Source organism: Bos indicus x Bos taurus, chromosome 5 (assembly GCF_003369695.1).
Source record: "Bos indicus x Bos taurus breed Angus x Brahman F1 hybrid chromosome 5, Bos_hybrid_MaternalHap_v2.0, whole genome shotgun sequence".
Taxonomy (NCBI): Eukaryota; Metazoa; Chordata; class Mammalia; order Artiodactyla; family Bovidae; genus Bos; species Bos indicus x Bos taurus.
The window spans coordinates 15,821,658-15,845,719 of NC_040080.1; the positions used below are offsets into that span (position 1 = coordinate 15,821,658).

Here is a 24,062-nt window from a genome sequence, read left to right on the forward strand (position 1 = left end):
GTCAGCAGTTCTCAAAGTGTGGTCCAGGGACCCCCAACACATTCCCAAGAACCTTGCAGGAATCCTCAAGATCAAAACTAGTTTCGTAATAACACTAAGATGTCATCTGACCTTTATGCTCTCATTCTTTTGTAAAGCACAGTGGAATTTTCCAGAGACTACATGATGTGTGGGCTCACAACAGGCCGGCTACAGACGCAAATGTAAGAACCAGCTGCTTTCTCTCAAGCCAGACAGTGAGGAAGTTTGTAGAACTGTGAGACAACACCATCCTCCTCCCAACGTTTTTTTTTTGGTTTGGAATTTATAGTCCTTTTTATTAAAAGATAGTATTTGTGTTAAATTGGAGAAGGAAATGGCAAGCCACTCCAGTATCCTTGCCTGGGAAATCCCATGGACAGAGGAGCCTGGCAGGCTACAGTCCATGGGGTCACAAAGAGTCAGACATGACTTAGCAACTAAGCAAACACACATTCATGCTAAATATCATGTCTTAGTTTTAAATAAATGTACATGTTTACAATTTTTCTTTTCGATATCTAATAGGGTAAGTATTCGGAGACGGCAATGGCAACCCACTCCAGTACTCTTGCCTGGAAAATCCCATGGACGGAGGACCCTGGAAGGCTGCAGTCCATGGGGTCATGAAGAGTCAGACACAACTGAGCAACTTCACTTTCACTTTTCACTTTCATGCATCGGAGAAGGAAATGGCAACCCACTCCAGTGTTCTTGCTTGGAGAATCCCAGGACCAGGGGAGCCTGGTGGGCTGCCGCCTATGGGGTCGCACAGAGTCAGACACGACTGAAGCAACTTAGCAGCAGCAGCAGCAGGGTAAATATTGACAGGCATAAGCCATATAAACACACACTCTGGGACTTCCCTAGTGGTCCAGAGGCTAAGACTCTGTGCTCCCAATGCAGGGGGCCTGGGTTCAATCCCTGGTTATGGAACTAGATACTGTGTGCCACAACCAAGAGTTTAAATTCTGCAACTAAAGGCCCCACACGCTGAAATGAAGATCGAAGATCCCACATTCCGCAACTAAAACCCAGCGCACCCAAATAAAAAAACATATATTATTTTTTAAAAAGCAGACTCTTTGGGGTCCTCAATTATTTTTAAGAGTGTAAAGCAGTCCTCAGTCAATTTAGTTTGCCAACAGCTATACTGGTGAAGGAGTCACTGAGCTGAACTCAAACCCTGATTTCACGCCATAGGCCAGGCACCTGCCACTTAGCCACAGTTCACCTGGTTTTCCACGACCCCAATGCCCCCCACTCCCCGCCTTGTTTCCTATCAGTCGGATCAGAAAACAATGTAGCCCAGTGGATATAGCACAGATTTTAGAAAGACCAACCCCATCGCTCACAAAATGCGTGACTTCAGGAAGATCATCTCCGCTCTCGGTACCTTTACTTCCTCACCCTTAAAAGAGGGAGATTGTGGAAGAGATGGAAAGTTGTCCGGATCTATTCCTCCCGTCTTTCTTAGTCAGAAAACTGCTGGGCACATAGCCACTGAGAACAAAGATTTGATTTTTCAGCCTCCCTTGCAGCTGGGAGTGGTCATAAGACTAAGCTTTGCTCCCCTCGCTAACCCCAACATAAGCAGGAAGGTTGTGTGTGACTCCCAAGAAGCAGCCTCCAAAGGAAGGGGTGCTTCTTTCAACCCTTCTCTTTCTATGACTGGAATGTGGTCTTGATGTCTGATGCTTAAGCTGCCATTTTGGGCCATGAGGCTGAGGACAACAGGGAAACGAGACCGAAGGACCCTTCACCCAACACCATGGCATCAGTACTGGACATCCCACTCCGAACTCCTTCTCAGTGAGAGAGAAATACACTGCTCTACCATGGAAGCTGTTTCTACTTTAGCTATCCTGGCACAGCAGGACCTAGTCCTAAATGAGATAGCAATGCCTGCCTTCAACTTTCCTGCAAAATAAACCTAAATGACATAACACAGGGAGTGCAATCGACTGCTTGTAACTGTTGTCATTGCCTGCTGTCAGTATTAGCCCAAACAGCTCGAAGATGGCTTCTCCTCAGCTCTCTGCTAAACCATTCTGTCAGGGAGACCAAAGAGGGTCAGATAATTCACTTCCAGCATCTCCCTGGCTCCGATGCCCAGCATTAGCTACTTCTGTCTTCCTGCATCTCTCGTCTGTGGTGCCAGAGGCTGGCGAGAGCGCGCCAGCCCCAGTCCATCAAGCCATGACCTCACCCTGCCTGGGTGGGTGTGCAGACCCAATTGGAGTCCAACTTAATCACATTTTCAGTTCATTAAAAAGCACCAGGCCTACTCCCTGGAGATGCCAAGCCAGTTGGAGGGAGAGGGAGAGAAAAGTTCATCTCCCCAAGGGCAGAGGCGGTGGGGGGGGGTGGATCGAGGAGATAAAAAACAGGAGTGAGAGATCTGGAGCTTAGCTCGTGTGTTGGTTCTGGAATAGTTGACAAAGGAGCAGAGGTGGGGGCATTCCTAGGTCTGGCATGAACAAAGAGGAGACTAACAGATAAAGTGCAAGATTGTTCAGCCGAGCCCTGAAGTGGGTGTTCAGCGGCTGCCCCCTGGGGAGGTCTGGAGGCGCCTAGACCTGAAGTGGTCCAAAGCCGTGGGTTTAGGAATTCACCCCCAGGGAAGGGCCCAGTTTCTTATTGCTCAGCCTGCAAGGATGAGTGGGGGAGGGTTGCTGATTCTATTTATAACTTCTGCCTGGCTTGGGATTCCCTCCCACATTCCAAGATCTGGCTCAAAAGACCCCATGAAACTGGCTGATAGATTTCCACTAAACGGATGCTTTCTGTGAAGCTGGAGATTCCTCTCTCTGAGATAGTCAGAATACAGCCTTCATGAGAAGGAGGATAAGAGGATATGTCCCTGGAGTCCCCAGTGCCAAGGGAGATGGCTACAGAACCCTCCAAAGGACCCATCCCACCCACTGTGCTCCTGGGCAGCATCTGAGAAGGGGTCAGGGCAGGACCAGCTGGCCGGGAGGACAAAAGCCTGGCATCAGCCCCGGGTTCCCAGTTTGGGATCTGTCCAAGCTCTGGGTCTGGAACAGCTCCACCCACCCTGCTTCCAGTCAGAAAGGGTCATCAGCTCTGTGATAAGAACTGTTGCACCACATGCCCCTTAACTAACTCCGGATGGCATTCACATGGTCCTCTTTCATGGTTGTTCACTGTCTCTTATGTGTCTTGTGCCTGAGTGAGATTGCAAATACAACCTCAATAAAAAACATCTCAGTAAATACATGCCATCAGGCATCTGCAGCCTCCTATCCTTGCCAGGAGGGAGGAAGGGAAAGAAAGCCACTTGGGGAAAGTCTTGGGAATGTGTGTGTGTGTGTCTATGTGTATATACATGTGTGTGTGCATGTGTGTGTGTTCATGTGTGTGTGTGCATATGTGTATGTATAGGTGTGTATTGTGTGTATGTATGTGCCTATGTGTAAACTAAACTTTAGTTTTCCACTAAACTAAAGCATCCGTTTAGTAGAAATGTATCAGCCAGTTTCATGGGATCTTTTGAGCCAGATCTTGGAATGTGGGAGGAAATGTGCTGGGTTAGGGATGCATTTGCATCTGCTTAATTTAAGGGAAGCTTCCTTGGTGTGGCTCAGCAGTAAAGAATCCATCTGCAATGCAGAAGACCCAGGAGACTCAGGTTCAATCCCTGGGTGGGGAAGATCCCCTGGAGAAGGAAATGACAACCCACTCCAGTATTCTTGCCTGGGAAATTCCATGGACAGAAGAGCCTGGCGGGCACAGTTCATGGGGTTGCAGAGAGTCAGACACGACTGAGCAAGTGAACACACACACACAATTTAAGGGAAAACTTGAAACCCAGTGGCAGCCCCTGAACTCTGCCATGAAGCTAGACCTCCAAAGGCAGAATGGCCAGGGTCACTCACTGTCCCACCACCACCACCAGCCCACGGGCTCCCTGCCCCTCCTGCCTCCCTGTACTCAGATGGGTAAGGGGATTTGCTGGAAAGGGAAAGGGTGCTTATTTCCTCAGTGGTCAGTATCGGGCAGAGCTTTGCTGGTCTTCAGAGGGGAGACCGAGGTGAAGAATAGGGGTGCAACTACGTGAGGACACAGCAAAGCTCTAGAAACCACGGGTTCTTGGATTTTGACAAAGTCCCCAAAATAAATCCTCACTCCTTAACCTCTGGATGACTTGAGAGAGCAGTTCTCATACCACAGAAAGGGGAATGTGTGTGTGTGTGTGTGTGTGTGTGCGCGCATGTGTATGTGTGTATGTATGTGTGTGTGTGCATATGTGTACATATATGTGTGTGTGTATTTATAGGCGTGTATTGTGTATGTGTGTGTGCCTATGTGTACATGTGTGTCTTTGTGTATATTGCGTATGTGCATGTATATATGTATTCGTGTGTATGTGTATATGTGTGTGTACTGTATGTGTGTATGCTGCTGCTGCTGCTAAGTTACTTCAGTCGTGTCCGACTCTGTGCGACCCCATAGACGGCAGCCCACCAGGCTCCCCCGTCCCTGGGATTCTCCAAGCAAGAACACTAGAGTGGGTTGCCATTTCCTTCTCCAATGCATGAAAGTGAAAAGTGAAATTGAAGTCGCTCAGTCGTGTCTGACTCTTAGCGACCCCATGGACTGCGGCCCACCAGGGTCCTCCGTCCATGGGATTTTCCAGGCAAGAGTACTGGAGTGGGGTGCCATTGCCTTCTCTATGCATGTGTATATATAGGTGTGTATGCGTATTGTGTGTGTATATGAGTGCATGTGTGTATATGTGTGTATAAATAGGCGTGTATATGTGTGCATACTTGTGTTCAAAACCCAACTGAGATCTACTCATCGCTGGGACTCAGTGGGTGGGCCCCCTCTGCAGAGCCAGGTCAGGTCCCTGATAACTAACTCCTCCAGGGTTCCTGGATTACAAGGATCCCTTCTTGAGATATACTGACCTTCCCTGAACCAGACTGTCCGGGCACAGTTCCTCTCTCTAAGAATCACAACTATTCTACCAAACAAACAAACATAACAAAATTCATTCCAATCTCCAAGAAAAGTCTATTCTAGGCCATGAATGCAGGAGGCCAGGAGAGGCAGCAAAGATGCCAGGAGTGGACGTGGCCAGTAAGCCCTCAGCTCTGCCAGGGCACTGAGTCCCTCCCAGACCAGGTCACCTCCCTCCAGGCCTGTGAGCTTCCTCCCAGGGCAGCTGTGGGCAGAAATAAGAGAAAGACCTGGGTACGCACTTTGCAAATAAAAGGCGTGGGCAATATTTCATGAGGATGTGAAGAGTGAATTGCATTGTTCCCAACAGAACGGGTATTTTGTGTGCCTCTTTGTGCCATGCAGGAAACTTTTATGGTCATTCAAATTAAACATGTGTGTTTACAAATGTTAGCTCCAGCGCAGACAGGTGACTTCTTAGGGGAAGAGGCTTTACAGGTGAACGGTGGGCTCTTCAGAGGAGGAGGCAAGGGGGAGAAGATGTGCAGACACGAAGAGCAACAGAACAAAAGAAATAAGGATTGTGTTCACTCACACACACACAAAATGCTAAAATCGGAACCAGTGGAAAACAGGCAATCTGGGACTGTTAGGTGACTGGTAGGAGCACCACTGAACGTGAAGTCCTGAGTAAGATTTGGAGAAAGCAGACTGCAGGGATCTTGCTTCCCCAGTATTCAGCGCCACTGAGGGGGCTTCCCTCGTGGCTCAAGACAGTAAAGAATCTGCCTGCAATGCAGGAGACCCAAATTTGATCCCCGGGTCAGGAAGATCCCCTGGAGAAAAGAATGTCAACCCATTCCGGTATTCTTGCCTGGGGAATTCCACGGACAGATGAGTCTGGCAGGCTACAGCTCATGGGGTCACAACCAGTCGGACACGACTAAGCGACTAACGCTCCTTAAATTTCTTAAAACAGCACTTTCCCAGCAGGTGATGGTAAAGTGTCTCAAGAAAAGGGTGTCTTTTTCTAATTAGAAAGAACATCGCATAGACCAGCTGCATCCCCTACCCAGCCTCCCGGAGCCCTGGGCTTCACACTGCAGACAGGACTCCAGGATAAAAACTAAGATCCCTGTGTAAGGTTCAACCCACGCTGACATTTCCTAGGCTGTCAGAATTTTTTTTTTTTTTTTAAGTGACCTAAGGATCTTTCTAAAACGTTCACTGTGCAGTGGAGTTACCTGCAAATGAATACCAATTATTTGAGTATCTATAGTTTGGCACTTTTTATTACTAGGTCTGCACCTAAGCCCCAGACGCCAGCAGCCCTGCCCTCGGAGAAGCTAAATAGTACTGCAAATCTTTGTGCAATCAAACAAGCCATTATGCGTCCCAGTAGAGAGGCTCCGGTTTTGTTGGCATAACAAGGAAACATTCATTCCCCCGGGTATAAGTAATATGACCTGGCTCTCAACGAGCTGACTCCTTGCTGCCACCTCGGAAAGACAGAGAGCCCCTGGCGGCTGGGTCAGCACCGTCTCTCCCACCGAACACTTGGCCACTGAATATGGCTCTTGGAGCCACAGTGGCAGACTCTTGTAAAGGGATTTACCAGCCCTGACTTCTGACTGAACCCAAGGACCCAGCGAGACCCAACAGGCTGTGGACAATTCGAGATTGCAGTTATCATCTCCTGGGGATGTGTTTTCCAGCCAATGAGGGCGCCCCGCTCGTGGACAAACACAGCCTGATTGGATGATGAAGCCCCGCCCCCTCTTCTCAGGTAAACAGCCTGAAACTGGAGTTCGGGAGGATCTTGTGCCTTGGGAGGTGTGAGTGTTCGGGGGCCTTGGCCCAGCTCTGAGAACTTAGTAACCAGTTTCTTAAACTGTTCCCAGGACACTGGTTAGTAAGAACCTTAATGCACCCAGGAGACAAAGTGAGTAGCGAATGTACAGTTGGAGCCCCCAAAGGCCCAGGGGAGACAAACAGGGCCTCTGTGGATTCTCTGCCCCCACCTCCCCACCTCTGTCTCCAGGAGACAGAGTGCCAGGCTCCCTCCTCCACTCGGGCCTCTGTATCAGGTTTCCCCATTTGGAAATCCGCTCTCCACCTCCCACTTCTTAGGTGTAAACAAGAGTATTCCTTTGTACCCCGAGGGTGGGAGCATTTATCTTGAGCTTACTCTATGATGCCTGTGTTTTGCAAACTAAAGTGAGACAAAGCCCATGCCCTGGGTGTCAGAGGTGCCCATGAACTGCCCACCTAACTCACTAATTAACCCCCCCACTCCCCACCCCCTTATCCCCCGTCAACATACCTCAATCCTACCCCTTGCCTAGACAACACTGGAAAGGGCGGAAGACAGCTAACCACAACCATCGGTGGAAGTGTAACTTTGGAAACAAAAGGAAGAGATGGTAAAACCCCTTCTCCTCTGCTCCTCGCTGCTCAGGGCTTCTGGAGTCCCTTCAGCCCCAAATTCCCCTGGGTTACAAGCAGCCCCAGAAGAAAAGCTGGCTTCTGCCTGTTCCCCACCCTCCGTGTCCGGGTGCCTCTGCGCCTCACTCTCCTTCTAACCCCACGCTGTGCTCAACTCCCCCAGAAAGAATGGGGTTATAGCTGGGGGGAGAGGAGGAGAGAAAAAAGGAAGTTTGGGCTTAACACTTCAAGTGTTGTGTGTGTTTGGCCTGCTTCCCCCACTCCTGCTCTCAAAGTGTGGCCACCCCAGGGGCAAATGCAGACTCAAAAATAATAATAACAATAACAGCTCAGCCAATTGAGCCCCACTGCGCTAAGCACTCCACACGTATCCTTTTATAAGGATATGTGGAGCAGGCACTTGTCTGTTGTTTCTTTTACATATGTGGAAACTGAGGCTTGGAGAAGGCAAGTGTCCTGCCCAGAGTGACCAATCTGGTAAACGGTCCGGGGATAGGAAAGCGGGAAGGGCTACAAGGGCAAGTGTCTGCTTTTTCGAAGTTTTCCTGAAAAGAAGAGGGAACTACCCTCTATCCCAAGACAATACCCTCTCCTCCCGGGGTTTGGAACTCAGTCCGTCTCTGTAAGCTGCCAGTGTTGTGCTGTGTGCTAGGTGACAGAGATGTTTAGGGACTAGCTGGGAAAACCTCGCACCACTGAAACATTGGAAACCCAAGGAAAAGAGGCGTTAGGAATGGACTTGTTGATACATTAGAGATTGTGGTTATAGTGTGGGCAGCTGAAATGAACATGACCCAGAGCATTTTCCTGCGCCTGACACACTCCTTGGTTCGGAAGATAAACTGTTGCTTAAAAGTGGAAAGACTGAGTAATAATGAAGCTTTCTCATGCTAAGGAAAGGGTGTGTGTGTGTGCGTGGTGTGGTGTGTTTTATTTAACTTCTGGAATAAGAGTAGGCTAGAATTTCTCCACTTATGTGCAGATTTGTTCTACAAATGAAGAATCCTCAGTTATGATTGTGGGGTGGCCCATTCCCTGGATAAATGACCCCACCTAATTTGCATCCATCCATCCACTGAATATTTACTGAGTGAAAGTGTTAGTCACTTCAGTTGTGTCCAACTCTTTGTGACCTCATGGACTGTAGCCCTCCAAGTTCCTCTGTCCATAGGGATTTCCCAGACAAGAACACTGGAGTGGGTTGCCATGCCCTCCTCCAGGGGATCTTCCCGACCCAGGGATCAAACCCAGGTCTCCTGCATTGGAGGCATCTGAGTCACCAGGGAAGCTCTATTATCAACTCTCTCTTTAGCTCAACCCAGAGAAACACACAGTCAAAGAGTTTTAGAGCTGAAGGCAGCAAGATTCATGGAGCCAGACTCCTGAAGGAAAACAAGTCTGGAGTCATCACTTCGGTGGCCTGAGGTGGTACAGCCAGAACAGCAGAGGAGGGGGCAGGGCAGGGTGTGGACTCTGACTCTGCAGTGCTCCCTGATGACTCAGGGCAGCTCCTTAATCTCACCCCCCTCCACCCAGCTCTGGTTTCCTCATCGCTCTGCACAACCACACAGTCCCAGAGGAGGGGCTTACTTGGCCTGTCAAGTCCCATCATGGCAGTGGTTCTGGGGATAAGCAGAGGTCACCCTCTCCCTGCATGATGGTAGGTTGGAACATCGTGCGTGCTCCCTGGATGGGAGGCAGGGAGGTGATGCTGTCAGGTAGCCAAGCTCTACAGGGGATGTTGGGTGCAATGCAGACGCCCTTCGGAGCAGGACTCACCCACCAGAAGCTGAGCATGTTGGCTGCTGGGGGCTCATAGCCGAGTCACTCTGCAGGCACCGCCCTCAGTCTAGGGGAGCCGTCCTGCCTCCTTGTCCAGAGGCAGCCTCCATCCAGTGACCGACTGGTCAGTGTGGGCCCCTCGCCCCATGGGGCCACCCAGCTTTCAGAACTCCCTGAAGGGCCGGCTGAGGCCTTGATTGGAACTACACAGCGTTCAGCTTCTCCCCCTGCACAGCCCTGCCTCTCTCACACCCCGAGAGCCACTCCCTGCTCACAAACCTCCACTTTCCGGGAACCTGACTTACAAGGATCTCATTCCCCAGACAGCGGCGGAGTCTCTGAGCGCAGCCTGTTCAGGGCACTGCATGTTGACAAGAGCCCAGCCGCACCCCGGACCCATGCTGCTCCGTCCTCCCTCAGCCCTGGCAGCCTGACCCCTGAGAAGAGGAGGTCCTCCACTGAGGGAGGTCTTTCCTACCTAAAGCATCCCAACACCCACCACACAGAAGCACAGAGACCATCTGGTCTCCACCTACAGAAGGCGGAGGCAAGGTGCGTCCTGCAGATCACTCCCACCTGGACCCCTTCTCCCCAAATGGGATCATAAAGGGTAGCCCTGAAGGGGAAGGAGCTGCTAATTACTGGGGGAGGGATGGGCAGAGTCACCAACGGAGCTGAGACTTGGACGGAAGCATGTGGACAAGGAAGCCACATGACCACAGAGGGAGCAAGTGAAGGGATGGGGCCACAAGCCAAGGAGCCCCACACCCAAAGAGCTGGAAGAGACAAGGGGGGCTCTCCCCTAGACCTCCGGAGGGACCCAGCTCTGCAGACACCTTGAAACCAAATTCAGCCTTCTGCCTTCTGGTACTGTAAGAATATATATCCGTAGCTGTAAGTCAGTGAGTTTGAGACAGTCTGCCACTCCAGCCTCAGGAAACTCTGACAACATCCAAGCTGGTGGCTGGTAGCAGGCCCTGCCCCTCCTCTCCCGGCAGTGTCTCCCCTCCCCCCAGTTTCTCCCCTCCCCCACCCAAATATAAAGTAACCCCCTCCCTGCTGATTGCTAGTGAGACTTCAGGTCCTTGCCCTCTATTTGTGCTTTATAACAACCACTTATCGGGCCCTTAAAAAGGTATGGTTTTCTAGACTTCCTTGGTGGCACAATGAATAAGAATCCACCTGCCAATGCAGGGGATGCGGGTTCGATTCCTGGTCGGAGCAACTCAGCCTGTGAGCTGCAGCTACTGATGCCTGCACACCCTAGAGCCCATGCTCTGCAACAAGAGGAGCCACCACATTGAATAGGTCATGTAACACAACCAGAAAAAGCCCATGCAGAGCAACAAAGACCCAGAGCACCCAAAAATAAATATTTTTTAAAAATGGTTTTCCACAGCAGAATTTCAGACAGGTAGCAGGTGACAATGGGGATATTTGGGGCTGAGGGGGCATTGGAATGTAAAACAGGAAAGTATAGTAACTCGCTGTACCGACTCATTGGACCAGGCCCATCTCTAGAGTTCCAGGCCCAGGACAGTATTATTAACAAGATTAGGGTCAGCCCAACTCGAACCACAGTTGGTTTTCCAGAGGAAAGGGGCTCATGGGACACAGAGCAGCCAGAGGGACCCTCCAAGGTGGACCCCGTGCTCCTCAGGATGGAGGGCCTGGGATGGGACCTCATTCTGTCTCTTGACTCCTAAAGCCCCGCACCACCCACATCACGCCCAGCCTAGGTGACCCACCTTCTGCAGCTCGGAGGAGACGTTGCAGGAGCTGCTGGGAGGGGACACCCGTGGGCACCGCTGCTCCTCACTGCTCAGGGCCCAGGAGTTTGCAAAGTCGTACGGGTCTGAGGTCAGGGTTCCTGTAGAGAAAGGTTCAGGAGGATGGAGCCATGGTCATGAGACCTGGGACTGCTGGGTGAAAACTCCAGATCTGTAGGCACCTGAATCAACTTTGTTTAGATTTGAACACAGCCCTGTGCAGCAGGGGTTTTGATGTTATTTAGTCACTCAGTCTGGAGAAGGCAATGGCACCCCACTCCAGTATTCTTGCCTGGAAAATCCCATGGATGGAGGAGCCTGGTAGGCTGAAGTCCATGGGGTCGCTAAGAGTCAGACACGACTGAGTGACTTCACTTTCATTTTTCACTTTCATGCATTGGAGAAGGAAATGGCAACACACTCCAGTGTTCTTGCCTGGAGAATCCCAGGGACGGGGGAGCCTGGTGGGCTGCCGTCTATGGGGTCGCACAGAGTCGGACACGACTGAATCGACTTAGCAGCAGCAGCAGCAGCAGTTACTCAGTCATGTCCGACTCTTTGTGACCCCATGGACCGTAGCCCACTAGGCTCCTCTGTGCTTGGGAATTTTCCAGGCAAGAATACTGGAGTGGGTTGCCATTTCCTCCTCCAGGGGATCTTCCCGAGCCAGGGATCAAACCCATGTCTCTTGCATTGGCTGGCAGGTTCTTTGCCACCAGGATTCTTTTCTGAGCCACCAGGGAAGCCCACATATATGTTTATGTAATTGAAATTTTCAGAAGAAAAATGAGGATTAGCAGTGGTTTTCACATAGTCCATATCATTATACTTCCTATTTCTCATGAACATACACACACACACACACACACACACACACACACATACATGCACACATACACACATGCACACATACACATAAACCGGCAGAGGACCACCTTTTATAGATTTCATGTGCGAAGTTCCATCAGAGTGGCACAGGAGGACCTGTTCAGATCATCCGGCATTTATCAAACGTCTACCACGTGGGGAATTCAAAGTTGAACCAAGTCAGGTCTGAGTATTGACTTGAGGACAGATCTAGGCCTTGAGGTGGAATGCTAAGAGATAAAGTTCATGAGATAAACTGAGGTGAGGACTCAGGGAAGGTGGAGCACCAGGGGAGGAGTCCCAGTGTAGGTTGGTGAGCAGGGTAACACAACCACAGCCTCAGGGAACGCTGTCCCAGAAAATCTTACCTTCTTGAGTCCTGAAGTCATCTTCGGCGAAGATGTTAAAGTCACCGCACAGCCCACAGGTCTTGTTGAAGTGTCTGTCCGACAGCAGGATTTGGAAGTTCCCGCTGCCGTCGATCCTGGCCACAAAGCCATACGACTCGCTGGACAGCTTGTGGTGCCCAACCTCGGTCTCCAGGTATAGCCCTCTGGTGGCATAGGGCATGGAGACGCTGGGGAGACAGGAGGAGCTCAGGAAGGAGCCGTTTTCTGGGAGTCCCTCAACCCATCAACCTGACCGTGTTCTGCAGGGTTCAGACTGCCATGCAGAGGCTGGGAGCCTGGTCTCGGAGTCAGGATTCCCCACTCTCACCCACCCTTCTCACCTCCTCTGGGCACAGGTATTGTCTCTCTCTGGGCCCCACTCCTTTGAAAAAACGAGGGAGAGCACAAGGGGGATTCTCAGGGCCTCTTCTAATTTGAACTTTCTGGGTTCCGACTTACTGCTGGCCCCCCTGCAGCACGGTACCGTTGACAAACACATGGATGTCGAAAAATTCCCCTAGGTACACCGAGAGACCCATTCTTCTACCACCTTGGAAGTCCCCTGAAAAAGAAAAGAATCATTTAAACTGGGTAGCAATTATTACCCCAAAAAAGTGAATGCATTTATTTATAACCATCATCTCTATAATCTTATCTCAGTGGGAAACTCCCCCCAAAGAATTAACAAATGGGCAACAGAAATCTCCCTCAAAATCTCATATGCTCACTCATCTTTCCATACATCTAGGAATATTTATTGAGTGCCTTCTGTATACAAGGGCTTCTAATAGTCTATTCCTTTAAAGGAAACTGTAAAATCCTGACTCCTTCCTTCCAGGAGTTTACAATCAAAGTATAAAGACAAAATTAAGCATGAGTCAAATACATTGTAAAGCAGTGAATCAAAGCCACCATGTGAATTATTGGTGACATGAACCCTGGGATGTGTTATTTAAAATGGTCTCTTAAAAAGGGAACCCTCCTACACTGTTGGTGGGATTGTAAATTGGTGCAACTGCTATGGAAAATAGTATGGCAATTACTCAAAAAACTCAAAATAGAGTTTCCATACGATTCAGCGATGCCACCCGTAGGCGTATATCCAGATAAAACTGTAGTTCAAAAAGATACATGTGCCCCTATGTTCTCAACAGCACTGTTCACAATAACCAAGACATGGAAGCAACCAAATGCCCACCAACAGAGGAATGGACAAGGAAGAGGATACACACACACAACAGAACACTACTCAGCCATGAAAACGAATACAATGCCATCTGCCTCAACATGGCTGGACCTAGAGAGTATCACACTAAGGGAAATAAGTCAGGAAGAGAAGACAAATACCATATGATCTCACTTATATGGGGAATCTAAACTATGACGCAAATGAACACACCTACGAAACAGAATCAAGGACACAGAGAACAGACCAGTGATTGGCAAGGGGAAGGGGAGGTTGGATCGGAAGTTTGGGATTCCCAGGATGAATAAGCAACAAGGTCCTACTGTATAGAACGGGGAACTATATTCAATATCCTATGATTAACATAATGGAAAAGAATATGAAAAAGAATGTGTGTGTGTGTGTGTGTATATATGCATGTATAACTGAGTCACTTTGTTGTACAGCAGTAATAAACACAACATGGTAATTCAAAAAACATGAAAGTATTAGTCACTCAATCTTGTCCAACTCATTTGCAACCGCATGGACTGTAGCCCGCCAGGCTCCTCTGTCCATGGCATTCTCCAGGCAAGAATACTGGAGTGGGTTGCCATTCCCTTCTCCAGGGGGTCTTCTTACCCCAGGGATCGAACCTGGGTCTCCTGCTTTGCAGGCAGATTCTTTACTGTCTGAGAAAATAAATTTTTAAAAAGTTTTTGCCCAGAAAGTGGAGTAAAAATACCAATGACTTCATGATCCAGTGTGCGCGCACACACATTTCCCACGACACCCCTACCCTTACCAGAGCCGTGAACTCTGGTAATTTCTGATGTCTTCTATTCTTTTCTGTTTAAATTTTTTTAATGCTGGCGACAACGATAATATTCATTTTATGACCCATAGTTTTTGACTCAGTTTGCAAAACGTTGACCTAGACTGGCTCCATTTTACAGATGGAGAGACTGAGGCCCAAGTGTACAGCAGGTTTTCTCCACCTCGGCGCTGTTGACACTGGGGGCCAGATACTTCTTTGCTGTGGGGGCCACTCTGCATGTAGGTCATTAGCAGCATCCTTGGCTTCTGCCAGTCAGATGCCACTAGCATCCATCCCCAGTTGTGACAACACCAAATGCCTCCAGACTCCATGTCCTCTGGGGGGAAAATCACCCAAGTTGAGAAGTACTAGTTTACACCACTAACCACCCGGGCTTTCTGACTCCAAGTCCAAACCTCCCTTTGTCACACAAACTTCTTAATGGAGCATCAGGGCTGTGAACTGCTAATGCAGGGGAGAACTCTCCATCAGCCCTCTTCTTTATTTGCTTCCTACTCTCCCGGCAGAACTCGGGAAGGACTCTGATGATGGGCAGCCATTAGAAAGACAAGCCATTAGAAACCGCCAGCGAGCCCAGTGCCGGGGAACACTCCCACGCCCTGCAGACCAGCAGGTCTGCACTTCCTGTGCTTGCCAGAGGGAGGGCAAGGTGTCCATCTCAGGGGCGAGCCAGAGAAGCTCCCACTATACCCCGTCTCCTTTCTGGCCTCTTGAACTCAGGGACTGAGGATCTAAGTGAGGGAGCAAGACCTCCCCTGGGTGAGTGAGGAGCACTCCAGGAAGCCGAGTTCAACCCAAGTGCTGTCTCTGCCTTCCTAGTGTGGGACTCACTGATCTGCGTCTCTAACAAACACTCCGTCCTCCACCCTGCGACTCTGATGCAGGTGGACATCAGCCTAAAGCTGCACAGCAGTGATTGATCTGACCTGGCCATGACGCCCTGAGGTAGAGACAAGAGTCTCAGGCTGGAAGCTCACTCAGAACCGTGCAGATTGTCCATGGCTCTTGGGGCTGCTATGGGAGCCAGATCCCAGTGTGGGGGCCACCAGGACTCCCGAGATCTCTCCCAGGTCCCCGTGCTGGCCAGCTAGGAGCCTTGACATGAGTCCCTGGATGGAGCCTGCTGGCCGGGAGCCAGCACCAGGTCAAAGAGCCTCCCCTTTGCACCAGGTGGCCCTGCGTGCTCAGACACAAACACTTTACCCAGGATGTGGACAAGGTCCGCAGGAGAGGAACGGGAATTCGTGATTTGGAAGTGAGGAAACAGGATGTCATCGGAGAACAATGGAGCACAGGCGTGGGGGAGGGCCCAGCGGTGCCTGCAGGACTGAAGGGCAGCATCCAGGGCTGCCAGGTCCCTTCCCCTGACCCGGCACCCCCTCTTCCCCGGAGCAATCATGCCAGCCCACCCTACCCGGCCCAGTTCCTCAGGTTACCCGTGTCCTGCCAGCACCCCACCCTCACCATCCAAAACAGACAAAGTAGCCGCCCATTTTCTCCAATATAATATAATAGCAGCACAATTTGGGGTGAGAATTAAACCAGTCGTCATTGAAATGTGATTGATTCATAGCCTGACTTAGGCCAATTACCTGCCAGAAAACTGACACTCGACAAGAGCAAGTTGATATAAGAAAAGAAGAACACAGAGAGGGTATCCCACGGTGATGCTCTGAATTAGAGAGGCCTAACTCAGCCCGTCCATTCCTCCTGGCCCCTGAAACCCAAAGAAGGATGGCCAGAGAGGCCAGACTTCTGACACCACCTGCATAGATGTATGGAGGGGAGGTCAGCGTTACCTTGACCTTGAGAGACAAGCCCCCAAGCGCTCACAGTGCACTTACGACAACATGGGTGGAACTGAAGGGCGCTGTACTAAGTGAAATACGGCAGATAGAGAAAGACAAATGTACCACCTCACACGTGGACACTTTAAAATAAAACAAGTGCACCATGACTTTCAAAGTGGAGAAATCCACTGAGATAAACACTGGGACCACTTGAGGAGGAAGGACCTGGGCCTTCAGCTTCCCAGGGAAGGCGACAGGGTGTTTTTTCTCCACTGCTGCCTCTGAAGCAAGGTAGGTGCCCAGAGTTCAGCGTCCAGGATGACCTCCTCAATTCGTCATGCCCTAGGGACGCCTCCAGTCCTTCTCACCAGCTGCCTGGTGACCGTGGCCAAGGTCACCGTGCCTCCTGCCTCTCTCCCTTCCAGGACCATCTTGGCTAAGAACTGATTTCCTCCTGGCCCTCCCTGCAGAGACTCTGCGCTAGCCCCTCATTGCCTGCTGAAATGAGAAACAAACCCCGCCATCAGACAGCAAGTTCCAGCCCCATCAGCTCCCCTCACCACCCCGTCTTGCACCCCCCTCTTCCCCAGGCCTGTGCTTCTCAAAGTTGTGTCCCAAACCCCCAGGAGCATCTGGGAACTTGCTAGGGTTGATTGAATATCTCAAGCCACACTCTGGATCCAGTGGCATAGACACCCTGGGCCAAGGCTGGGGAACCCCGACAACGTGTTTTAACCAGCCTCCAGGTAAGCCTGATGGGGACCACAACTCCCACCACATTGATCCCCCCACTGGGCTGCATGGCACCAAACTTACCCCTTTAAGACTCTCCCCTGTGCTCCTGCTGTCCCCACTACACGGGACACCTTCCCTGTCCTGTCTGCCTGAGCAAACCCCCTCCCCAAGGCCTTGCATGCCTTGCTGTTCATGAAAACTGCTCTTGTATACAATAAAGAACCATGCTTTGTGCACCACCCCACCTTTGGTGTTGACAGAGACCCCAGGGAGCTAAAGAAACAAAGATGAGTGTGATGCAGTCCTTGCGCTTGAAGGATTCATGGAGCAGTAGGGAAAACGGCATTCCAGTGAAGTTCAGACCACTGAAGCCACTTTTCCAGCAGAGGCAGGGCCCAAGCGGGCAGCCAGAGAAGCAGGAGAACCCAAGGGACATCCCTGATGGTCCAGTGGCTGGGACTCTGCCCTTCCACTGCAGGGGGCGAGGGTTCCATCCCTGGCTGGGGAACTAGAATCCGTGTTGTTGTTTTTCAGTCGCTAAGTCGTGTCCGATTCTTTGTGAGCCCATGGACTACAGCACACCAGGCTTCCCTGTCCTTCACTGTCTCCTAGAGCTTGCTTAAACTCACATCCATTGAGTCGGTGATGCCATCCAACCATCTCATCCTCTATCAGCCTTTTCGTCTCCTTCCCTCAGTCTTTCTCAGGATCAGGGTCTTTTCGAAAGAGTTGGCTCTTGGCATCTAGTGGTCAAAGTATTGGTGCTTCAGCTTCAGCATCAGTCCTTCCAATGAATATTCAGGGTTGATTTCCTTTAGGATTGACTTGTTTGATCTCCTTGCAGTCCAAGGGACTCTCAAGAGTCTTCTCCAGCACCAGAGTTCAAAAACGTCAGTTCTTTGGTGCTCAGCCATCTTTAGGTCCAACTCTCATGTTCATACATGACTACTGGAAAAGTCATAGCTTTCACTAAATGGACCTTGGTCGGCAAAGTGATGTCTCTGCTTTGTAATATACTGTCTAGGTTTGCCATAGCTTTCCTTTCAAGGAGCATCTTTTAATTTCATGGGTGCAGTCATCCTTCCCCAGAGGATCTTCCCAACCCAGGGATCAAACCTAGTCTCCTGAATGGCAGGCAGATTCTTTACCATCTGAGCTGCCAAGGAAGCTGACATGCAGTGTAGTACAGCCAAAAATTAATTAATTAATTAATTATATTTTAAATGAAGCAGGAGAGCCCAGAGCTAGGTCCAGCTGTCAGTTCACTCAGCAGCCAAGCCAAGCCTCACCCAACGATGGAACACAGAGGTGTTGCAGCCATCGTCCCAACTGATGGAGTTAACACCACAAGAGCCCTGAGCCTGCATCTCATGTGAGGTCTGGGTGTTGACCAAGATGCTCTCCTTGACCAAGTCTCCTTGACCACACCTGAGTCAGGGTTTTCTGAGCCCTCTGCTTGGTTAGGTCTCCTCTTAGACTCTATCCTTGGCCTACTTGGTCAAGTTTTAGTGAGAATCCTGTAGGTTAGTTTAGCAAGAATCCAATTATATTCCTCATAACCCACTCGGCACATTGCATCACCCTGTCCCGCCATCAACAAGAACCCTGTCAAGTTGGTTTAGCCAGACTCCCCGAGACCCCTGACGTTTCCTCTTGGCAATTTCCTGTCCTGGGACTTCCCTGTTGGTCCAGTGGTTAAGAATCCACTTTCCAATGGAGGGAACATGGGTTCAACCCCTGATCAGGGAACTAAGATCCCACGTGCCATGGAGCAACTAAGCCTGAGTGCCATAACTAGAGAGAAATCTGCACACCACAACAAAGACCCCGCATGCCATAACTAATACCCAACGCAGCTGAATAAATAAGTAATGTAGATAAATATTTTTAAAAATTTCTATCTAGCCACCCACACCTGGCTCCTTGTCTATAAATCCCCACTCATCCTTGTTATATTCTTTCCTCTACTGCAAAACCCCCATTGCAGTGCCCGCCCCACTCCCTGTGTAAAGTCTTCCTCACTGTGTTTATAACAATTGCCACAAAAATTTTTCTGTGACAGTGTGGGTAAGTCTATTGCCATCTCCCTCTCCACCTGCCCCGCCCCACCACAGCTAAGGACTCTGCCTTTGCTGGGTTTCGCATGATCCCTCTTACATACCACACACATCTCGTGAACTGTTAGAGTGTGAAGCTCACCAAACTGCAATATTCCATCGCTGCCTCCAGCCCCACTCCCAGCCCTGGACAGTGCCCTCTCTCCTTAATACAGGAGCAAGGTCCTTCTTCCTGACAAGCCCAGGATCAAAATCCTGCTCTCGCTATCTTACCTGTCAGCCCTTGGGAGGATCATTGACCTCCTTGGGCTTCAACTCTTCATGCGGGAAACCGGGGTGACTGCCTGCCCCCCACATCTCAGAGCTGCCTCGGGGGAGCAGAGATAACACGGGCATGGTACCAGCCCTTTGCCAGGAACACAGGAGATGTTCCACATCAGCTGATACTCTGACCTCCAGCAGAAACAGGTAACCTTCCTTCCCTTTTCTACATGCTTGGGCTGTTACAAACCACTTTCTGGGTCATCATTTCTCTTGATGCTTCAGGGCTTCCTGAGCATTGCCTGGACCCAGAGCAATGGCCTCAAACACTGGAGAAGCACGAAGACTCTCTCCATGCACGAGGCTTCCACAGGAAGAGACCCAGGAAGAAGTCAAGGGAATCCCTAAGTCGTGGAGAGGCCGTTCCCCACCATGATCTTGGCTCGGCACAGTCGTAAGAATGAGAAACTTCAACAACGCCCAACCCGACACCCTCACCTGCTAAGGCTGAGCTAGGCTGCCCCCACTCCTGCCCACCCCCTCGCTCTGAAGCCCTCCCATTAGGGCAAGGACTCACCTACGATTGAGAAGGAGTGTGTCTTGCAATCCCCTGCCAGGAGGTAACTGCAGTCTCCCGAGAAGCTGTACATGCTCTCATCAAAGGTGTTGATGAAGTCAGCTCCGAAGAGGCTGCACCGGGCCATCGATGACTTGCCAAGAGCCCCTTCTCCACAAAGGGCCCCTGGAGGGAAAGCCCACACGTGAGTACAGCAGGTACCACCAGCTCAAACCACTTCAGCTCAGGAGAAATAAGGCTGCAGCCATCAGAAATCAGGCTACGGGGAAGGACTTTCCATCTTAAACAACACTAGAACTGTTGCTTTCGGCCCCCAAGAATGACTCAGGGCTCCCCGGTAATGGAAGAACTGCTTTTCAGGAAATTGACTCGTTTTAATGACAGATGATTTGAAGTGCATACTGCATGCTCCTTAGAGAAAATATGAAAAATATTGTTCAAGAATAATAAAGGAAGTTAAAATCATCTGCAACCAGCATTCAGCAGTAACTAGAGTCGACATTTTAGTGTTTGCCGTTTATTTCTATCTTACTGTGTATAAACAATTACAGTTTTTTTGCAAATATGTCAGCAAACTGACTGAGCAAAGGACTTATAACCTGTTTATTTCCCAATATATTATGAAGAATTTACCATGCCATACTTCCAAAACATGATTTTTGGTGGGCTGTATTGTACCCTGCATTGAAATGAATTTGGTATAGGTTCTAACATTTTGCAGTTTTCTGATGTGTAAATAGATTGTAATGAGTGTCCTTTAATCTACTGGTATATCTTGAACATATTAAATTCTAAATAGATCAATAGAGCAGTGTGCCTGACCCATAGAACCTATGAAATGTTAGCCCCTGCGAGATCATACGCTGACACTTGCCAACTTCACCTCACAGTGTACATGCGTATGTGTATGTGTTGGCAGGTAGGAAAACAGCAGTCAGTCTCCAAGTTTTCTGCATCCTCTGGCCCAGGACCCTCCTGCTAGGGTTAGGGTTACAGTTAACAGGAAGATGCAGAGGGATGACAAACGTACATCTGCCCCTGAGGGCAGCGGGTTGGGTGCTGCTGACCTAGTTATCTAAGTGGAGACGAGGGTGAGACCAGGATCAGAAAAGGGTCCCTTTTGCCATTCATAGACTCAGCATCTCAGTGAGGGAGGAAAGGCAGTGTCTACAGTGGAGGAGAGCTGGCCTGAGACCCAGGAGAACTGACCTCTGATCTTGGTTCTATGTGACTTTAAAGCAGTTGTTTTTCCTCTCTGACCCTCGGCTTCTTCATCGCTACTATGGGATGTACAGCTACACAAATAAATGAGCCCCACCATCCACTCAAAAACTAATAATCTACCCAAGTCTTAGGTTCCTTTTCCCCATCCTCCGTCCCCGTCCTAAAGGACTGTCCTGTGTAGCCCTGGTGCTTCTTAATTCCCCAATCAGAGAAGACACTTGCAGGCACCAACTCCTTGAGAAACACACATCAGGAGCGGTGGGCTCTGCAGAAGAGAAATTAACCAGGGACCCTGTGACTCCACAGCCCCAGCAGGAGCTGAACGTAGGGCTGGGCACACAGGTGTGCTCTAGACACACCTGCTGGCCCCTGGCAGGGGGTGGTTCCCAATGGCCCGAGGCAGAATTGAAGAGTGGCAGCACGTGGGACCTACCTGGCAAAGTGAGGGCCACAGCAAGCAGCAGCCTCGCGAGCCTGGTGGGAAACATCTGTGGAGAAGTGGGAGAGGTGAGCAGCTGCTGGTCTGTGCTACTGGCCACACGTGATGTGGGGAGAATTCTTTAAGCAAGAGAAAAGAATGACCCTCATTTCCCCTTTAAACATGGACTGTGCTCAGTCACTCAGTCGTGTCCAATTCTTTGGGACCCCGTGGACTGTAGCCTGCCAGCTTCCTCTGTCCATGGAATTCTCCAGGCAAGAATATTGGAGTGGATAGCCATTTCCTCCTCCAGGGGATCTTCCCCACCCAGGGATCGAACTGGCATCTCCTGCACTGAAGGTGGATTCTTTACAGCTGAGCCACTGGGAAAGACCTAAACATGGACTGCTGGTCCCCAAAAAAGCAGGTCAGGCTCAAGAGTAATAATCACTGGGTCAGAACGCCAGGCACCCTTCCCCAAACAGGGATCCCTGTGGCACACTGAGAGGAAAGCTCTGCCTTGCCCTCCCTTGCCCCCCGCCAGCCTGACCCCCAGCATTCCCTGATCCTTCAGCAGCTCAGAGCAGGAAGCAGCTCATTCCCTCCTCCTCATCGTCCTTCCACACTTGACAGCAAACTGGAGAAGAGGAACTGTCTCACACTTCCATTCCTACCACAGGCACCAGGCTTCGAGAACCTTCAGGAACCAGACTTGCTGGGCAGTCACTCACAAAGTGAGCCTCCCAGGTGATGCTAGTAGTAATGAACCCACCAATGCAGGAGACATAAGAGACACGGTTCGATCCCTGGGTTGGAAAGATCCCCTAGAGGAGGGCATGGCAACTTACTCCAGTATTCTTGCCTGGAGAATCCTCACAGATAGAGGAGCCTGGCAGGCTATAGTCCATGGGGCTGCAAAGAGTTGGATATGACTGAAGCGACTTAGCACACACATAGGCACCCACAAGGTACATGAACTCCCTCTCTCATCCCTACCCCAGCACCTAGCACAATGCCCAGCACCCAGGAGGCGTTCAGGAAAAATCTGCTGAGTTGATCTGGTAAGTGGACAGGAGTCCAGCAGCCCTGGGTGGCTGGTAAGGTTCCCAGAGGTGTGACTCCCCTTCTTCAAAAAAGGGACCACTGACCTTGGCTGGCTGAGCATACCCTGAGTCCCTCAGGGCTACAGCCATAGCTGTCTCCTCTGGAAAAGCAGCTAAATTAAGTTCAGGGTCTCTCATTTGGCCTTCCCTAATGGCTCAGATGGTAAAGAGTCCGCCTGCAATGTGGGAGACCCCCGTTGGATCCCTGGATCAGGAATCCAGGGATTCCTGGATTCTCCCCTGGAGAAGAAAATGGCAACCTACTCTGGTATTCTTGCCTGGACAATCCTGTGGACAGAGGAGCCTGGTGGGCTACAGTCCATGCGGTCACAAAGAGTTGAACACAACTGAGCAACTTAACACTTTTCTGTCATCTGGCATTCACTGGGCAGGGGGAGGCGGTTGCGGGGGGGGGGGGTCCTTTCCCACCCACTGTCCCATCTGACCAAACAAGGGAGAGGTAAAGCCCATTCATATATAATTCTTCTGGGGAAGGAACACTCTGATGTCCAATATGTCCAAGCCTTGGTCTCAGCCATACACACAGGTACATCAGGCTGCTTCCGGAAGGTACCCAGAGGTGAGAGTAGGGCTTGTCTCTTCCTGTCTGGTCAAGCACTACAAGCAGTAAAGCCCTGGCAGGAACAGAAGCAGTCACAGAACCCCCAGAGGCAGGTGGAGAAGACGGCATTAGGAGGGTCCTTGGCTGTGAATCACCCCGGCACACTAGTCCCCGGAAGGAGAACCCCAGGTCCCCAGGGCGGGCGGTGGGGGGTCTGTCCTGCATCTCATTCCACAGTGAGCCAACCCCCCTCCCAAAGCCCGTACCTTCCCTGTGGAAGGGGGTGCAGGTGTCTCCAAGGAAACTCTGCCTCCACAGTGCTGCCGCCAGCCCTAGGCCATGCTCTCCAGGAACTTCTGCGGCTTTGGACAGTCTTGCTGGTGAGTGATCCCCAGGCCGCGGACACCCTGTGGCCGAAGGGTGATAAAGCCCAAATCGTGACGTCTGCGGTCAGCCCGCCTGCCCCCCTCTTTTCCCACCACAGTAGCTGTGAGCAGCCACAACAGGAGACAGGCCTCCTCCTAATGACCCAGAGGAAACAATGGACGGAAATGGTACTAGAAACACCTCCGAGGCGATAAGGCTTTGAACAGTTTGGTGGGAGGCCTCTTAGCCTCTGCCCCAATGAGCCTCCTGGCCCTCCAGGGCCCCCGCATAGGCCCTGATCCTTCCATAGGCAGCGCCCCACAAACCGGTGGACCAGGGAGGCTGGCTGTCCCAGACAGGCTGGCCCAGGCTGGGGAGGAACCCAGGCCAGAGCAACAGAGCTTCTGGATCCGATCTCCAGGGCCAGACTCCAGGGTAGGTTGGAGAAACACCTCCACCTGAGCCAGCTGAGCAACTGTGTTTAGAGGAAGGAGAGAGCTGAAGCTTCCTGCCCCGCAAGGTGTGAGAGATCGGGTCCCAGCCCCCACGAGGGCCACCAGGCTGGGTCCCGGACAGAGAATGGTTGCTTTACAGGTAAGGGGCCTGGTCACTGGTCCTGGCCTTTCTGAGATGATGGCTGGATGGTTGGAGGCTGTCTTCTTCCCAAAGATGCTTCCAAACCCACCTGGTGCCCTGACTCCTCCCTGACCTTACACACACACATCACATACACAACATATGCACCACACACACATAGCACATGTCTACAC

The 24,062-nt window shown here is 50.8% G+C and overlaps 1 protein-coding gene across 1 annotated transcript in view; it reads right to left on the reverse strand.

Annotated features, from left to right (window-relative positions):
* VWF (von Willebrand factor) overlaps positions 1 to 23,402 on the reverse strand; it is a 124,627-nt gene extending 101,225 nt beyond the window's left edge. Inside the window, exons 1-6 of the mRNA XM_027541087.1 lie at positions 23,193 to 23,402; positions 21,277 to 21,331; positions 19,620 to 19,784; positions 12,656 to 12,758; positions 12,176 to 12,384; positions 10,920 to 11,041 (exon numbers count right to left, since the gene is read on the reverse strand). Of these exons, the coding sequence (XP_027396888.1) occupies positions 10,920 to 11,041; positions 12,176 to 12,384; positions 12,656 to 12,758; positions 19,620 to 19,784; positions 21,277 to 21,331 (654 nt within the window). The 5' untranslated portion in view covers positions 23,193 to 23,402. The remainder of the gene's footprint in view (positions 1 to 10,919; positions 11,042 to 12,175; positions 12,385 to 12,655; positions 12,759 to 19,619; positions 19,785 to 21,276; positions 21,332 to 23,192) is intronic.
* Between the last annotated feature and the right edge of the window lie 660 nt (positions 23,403 to 24,062).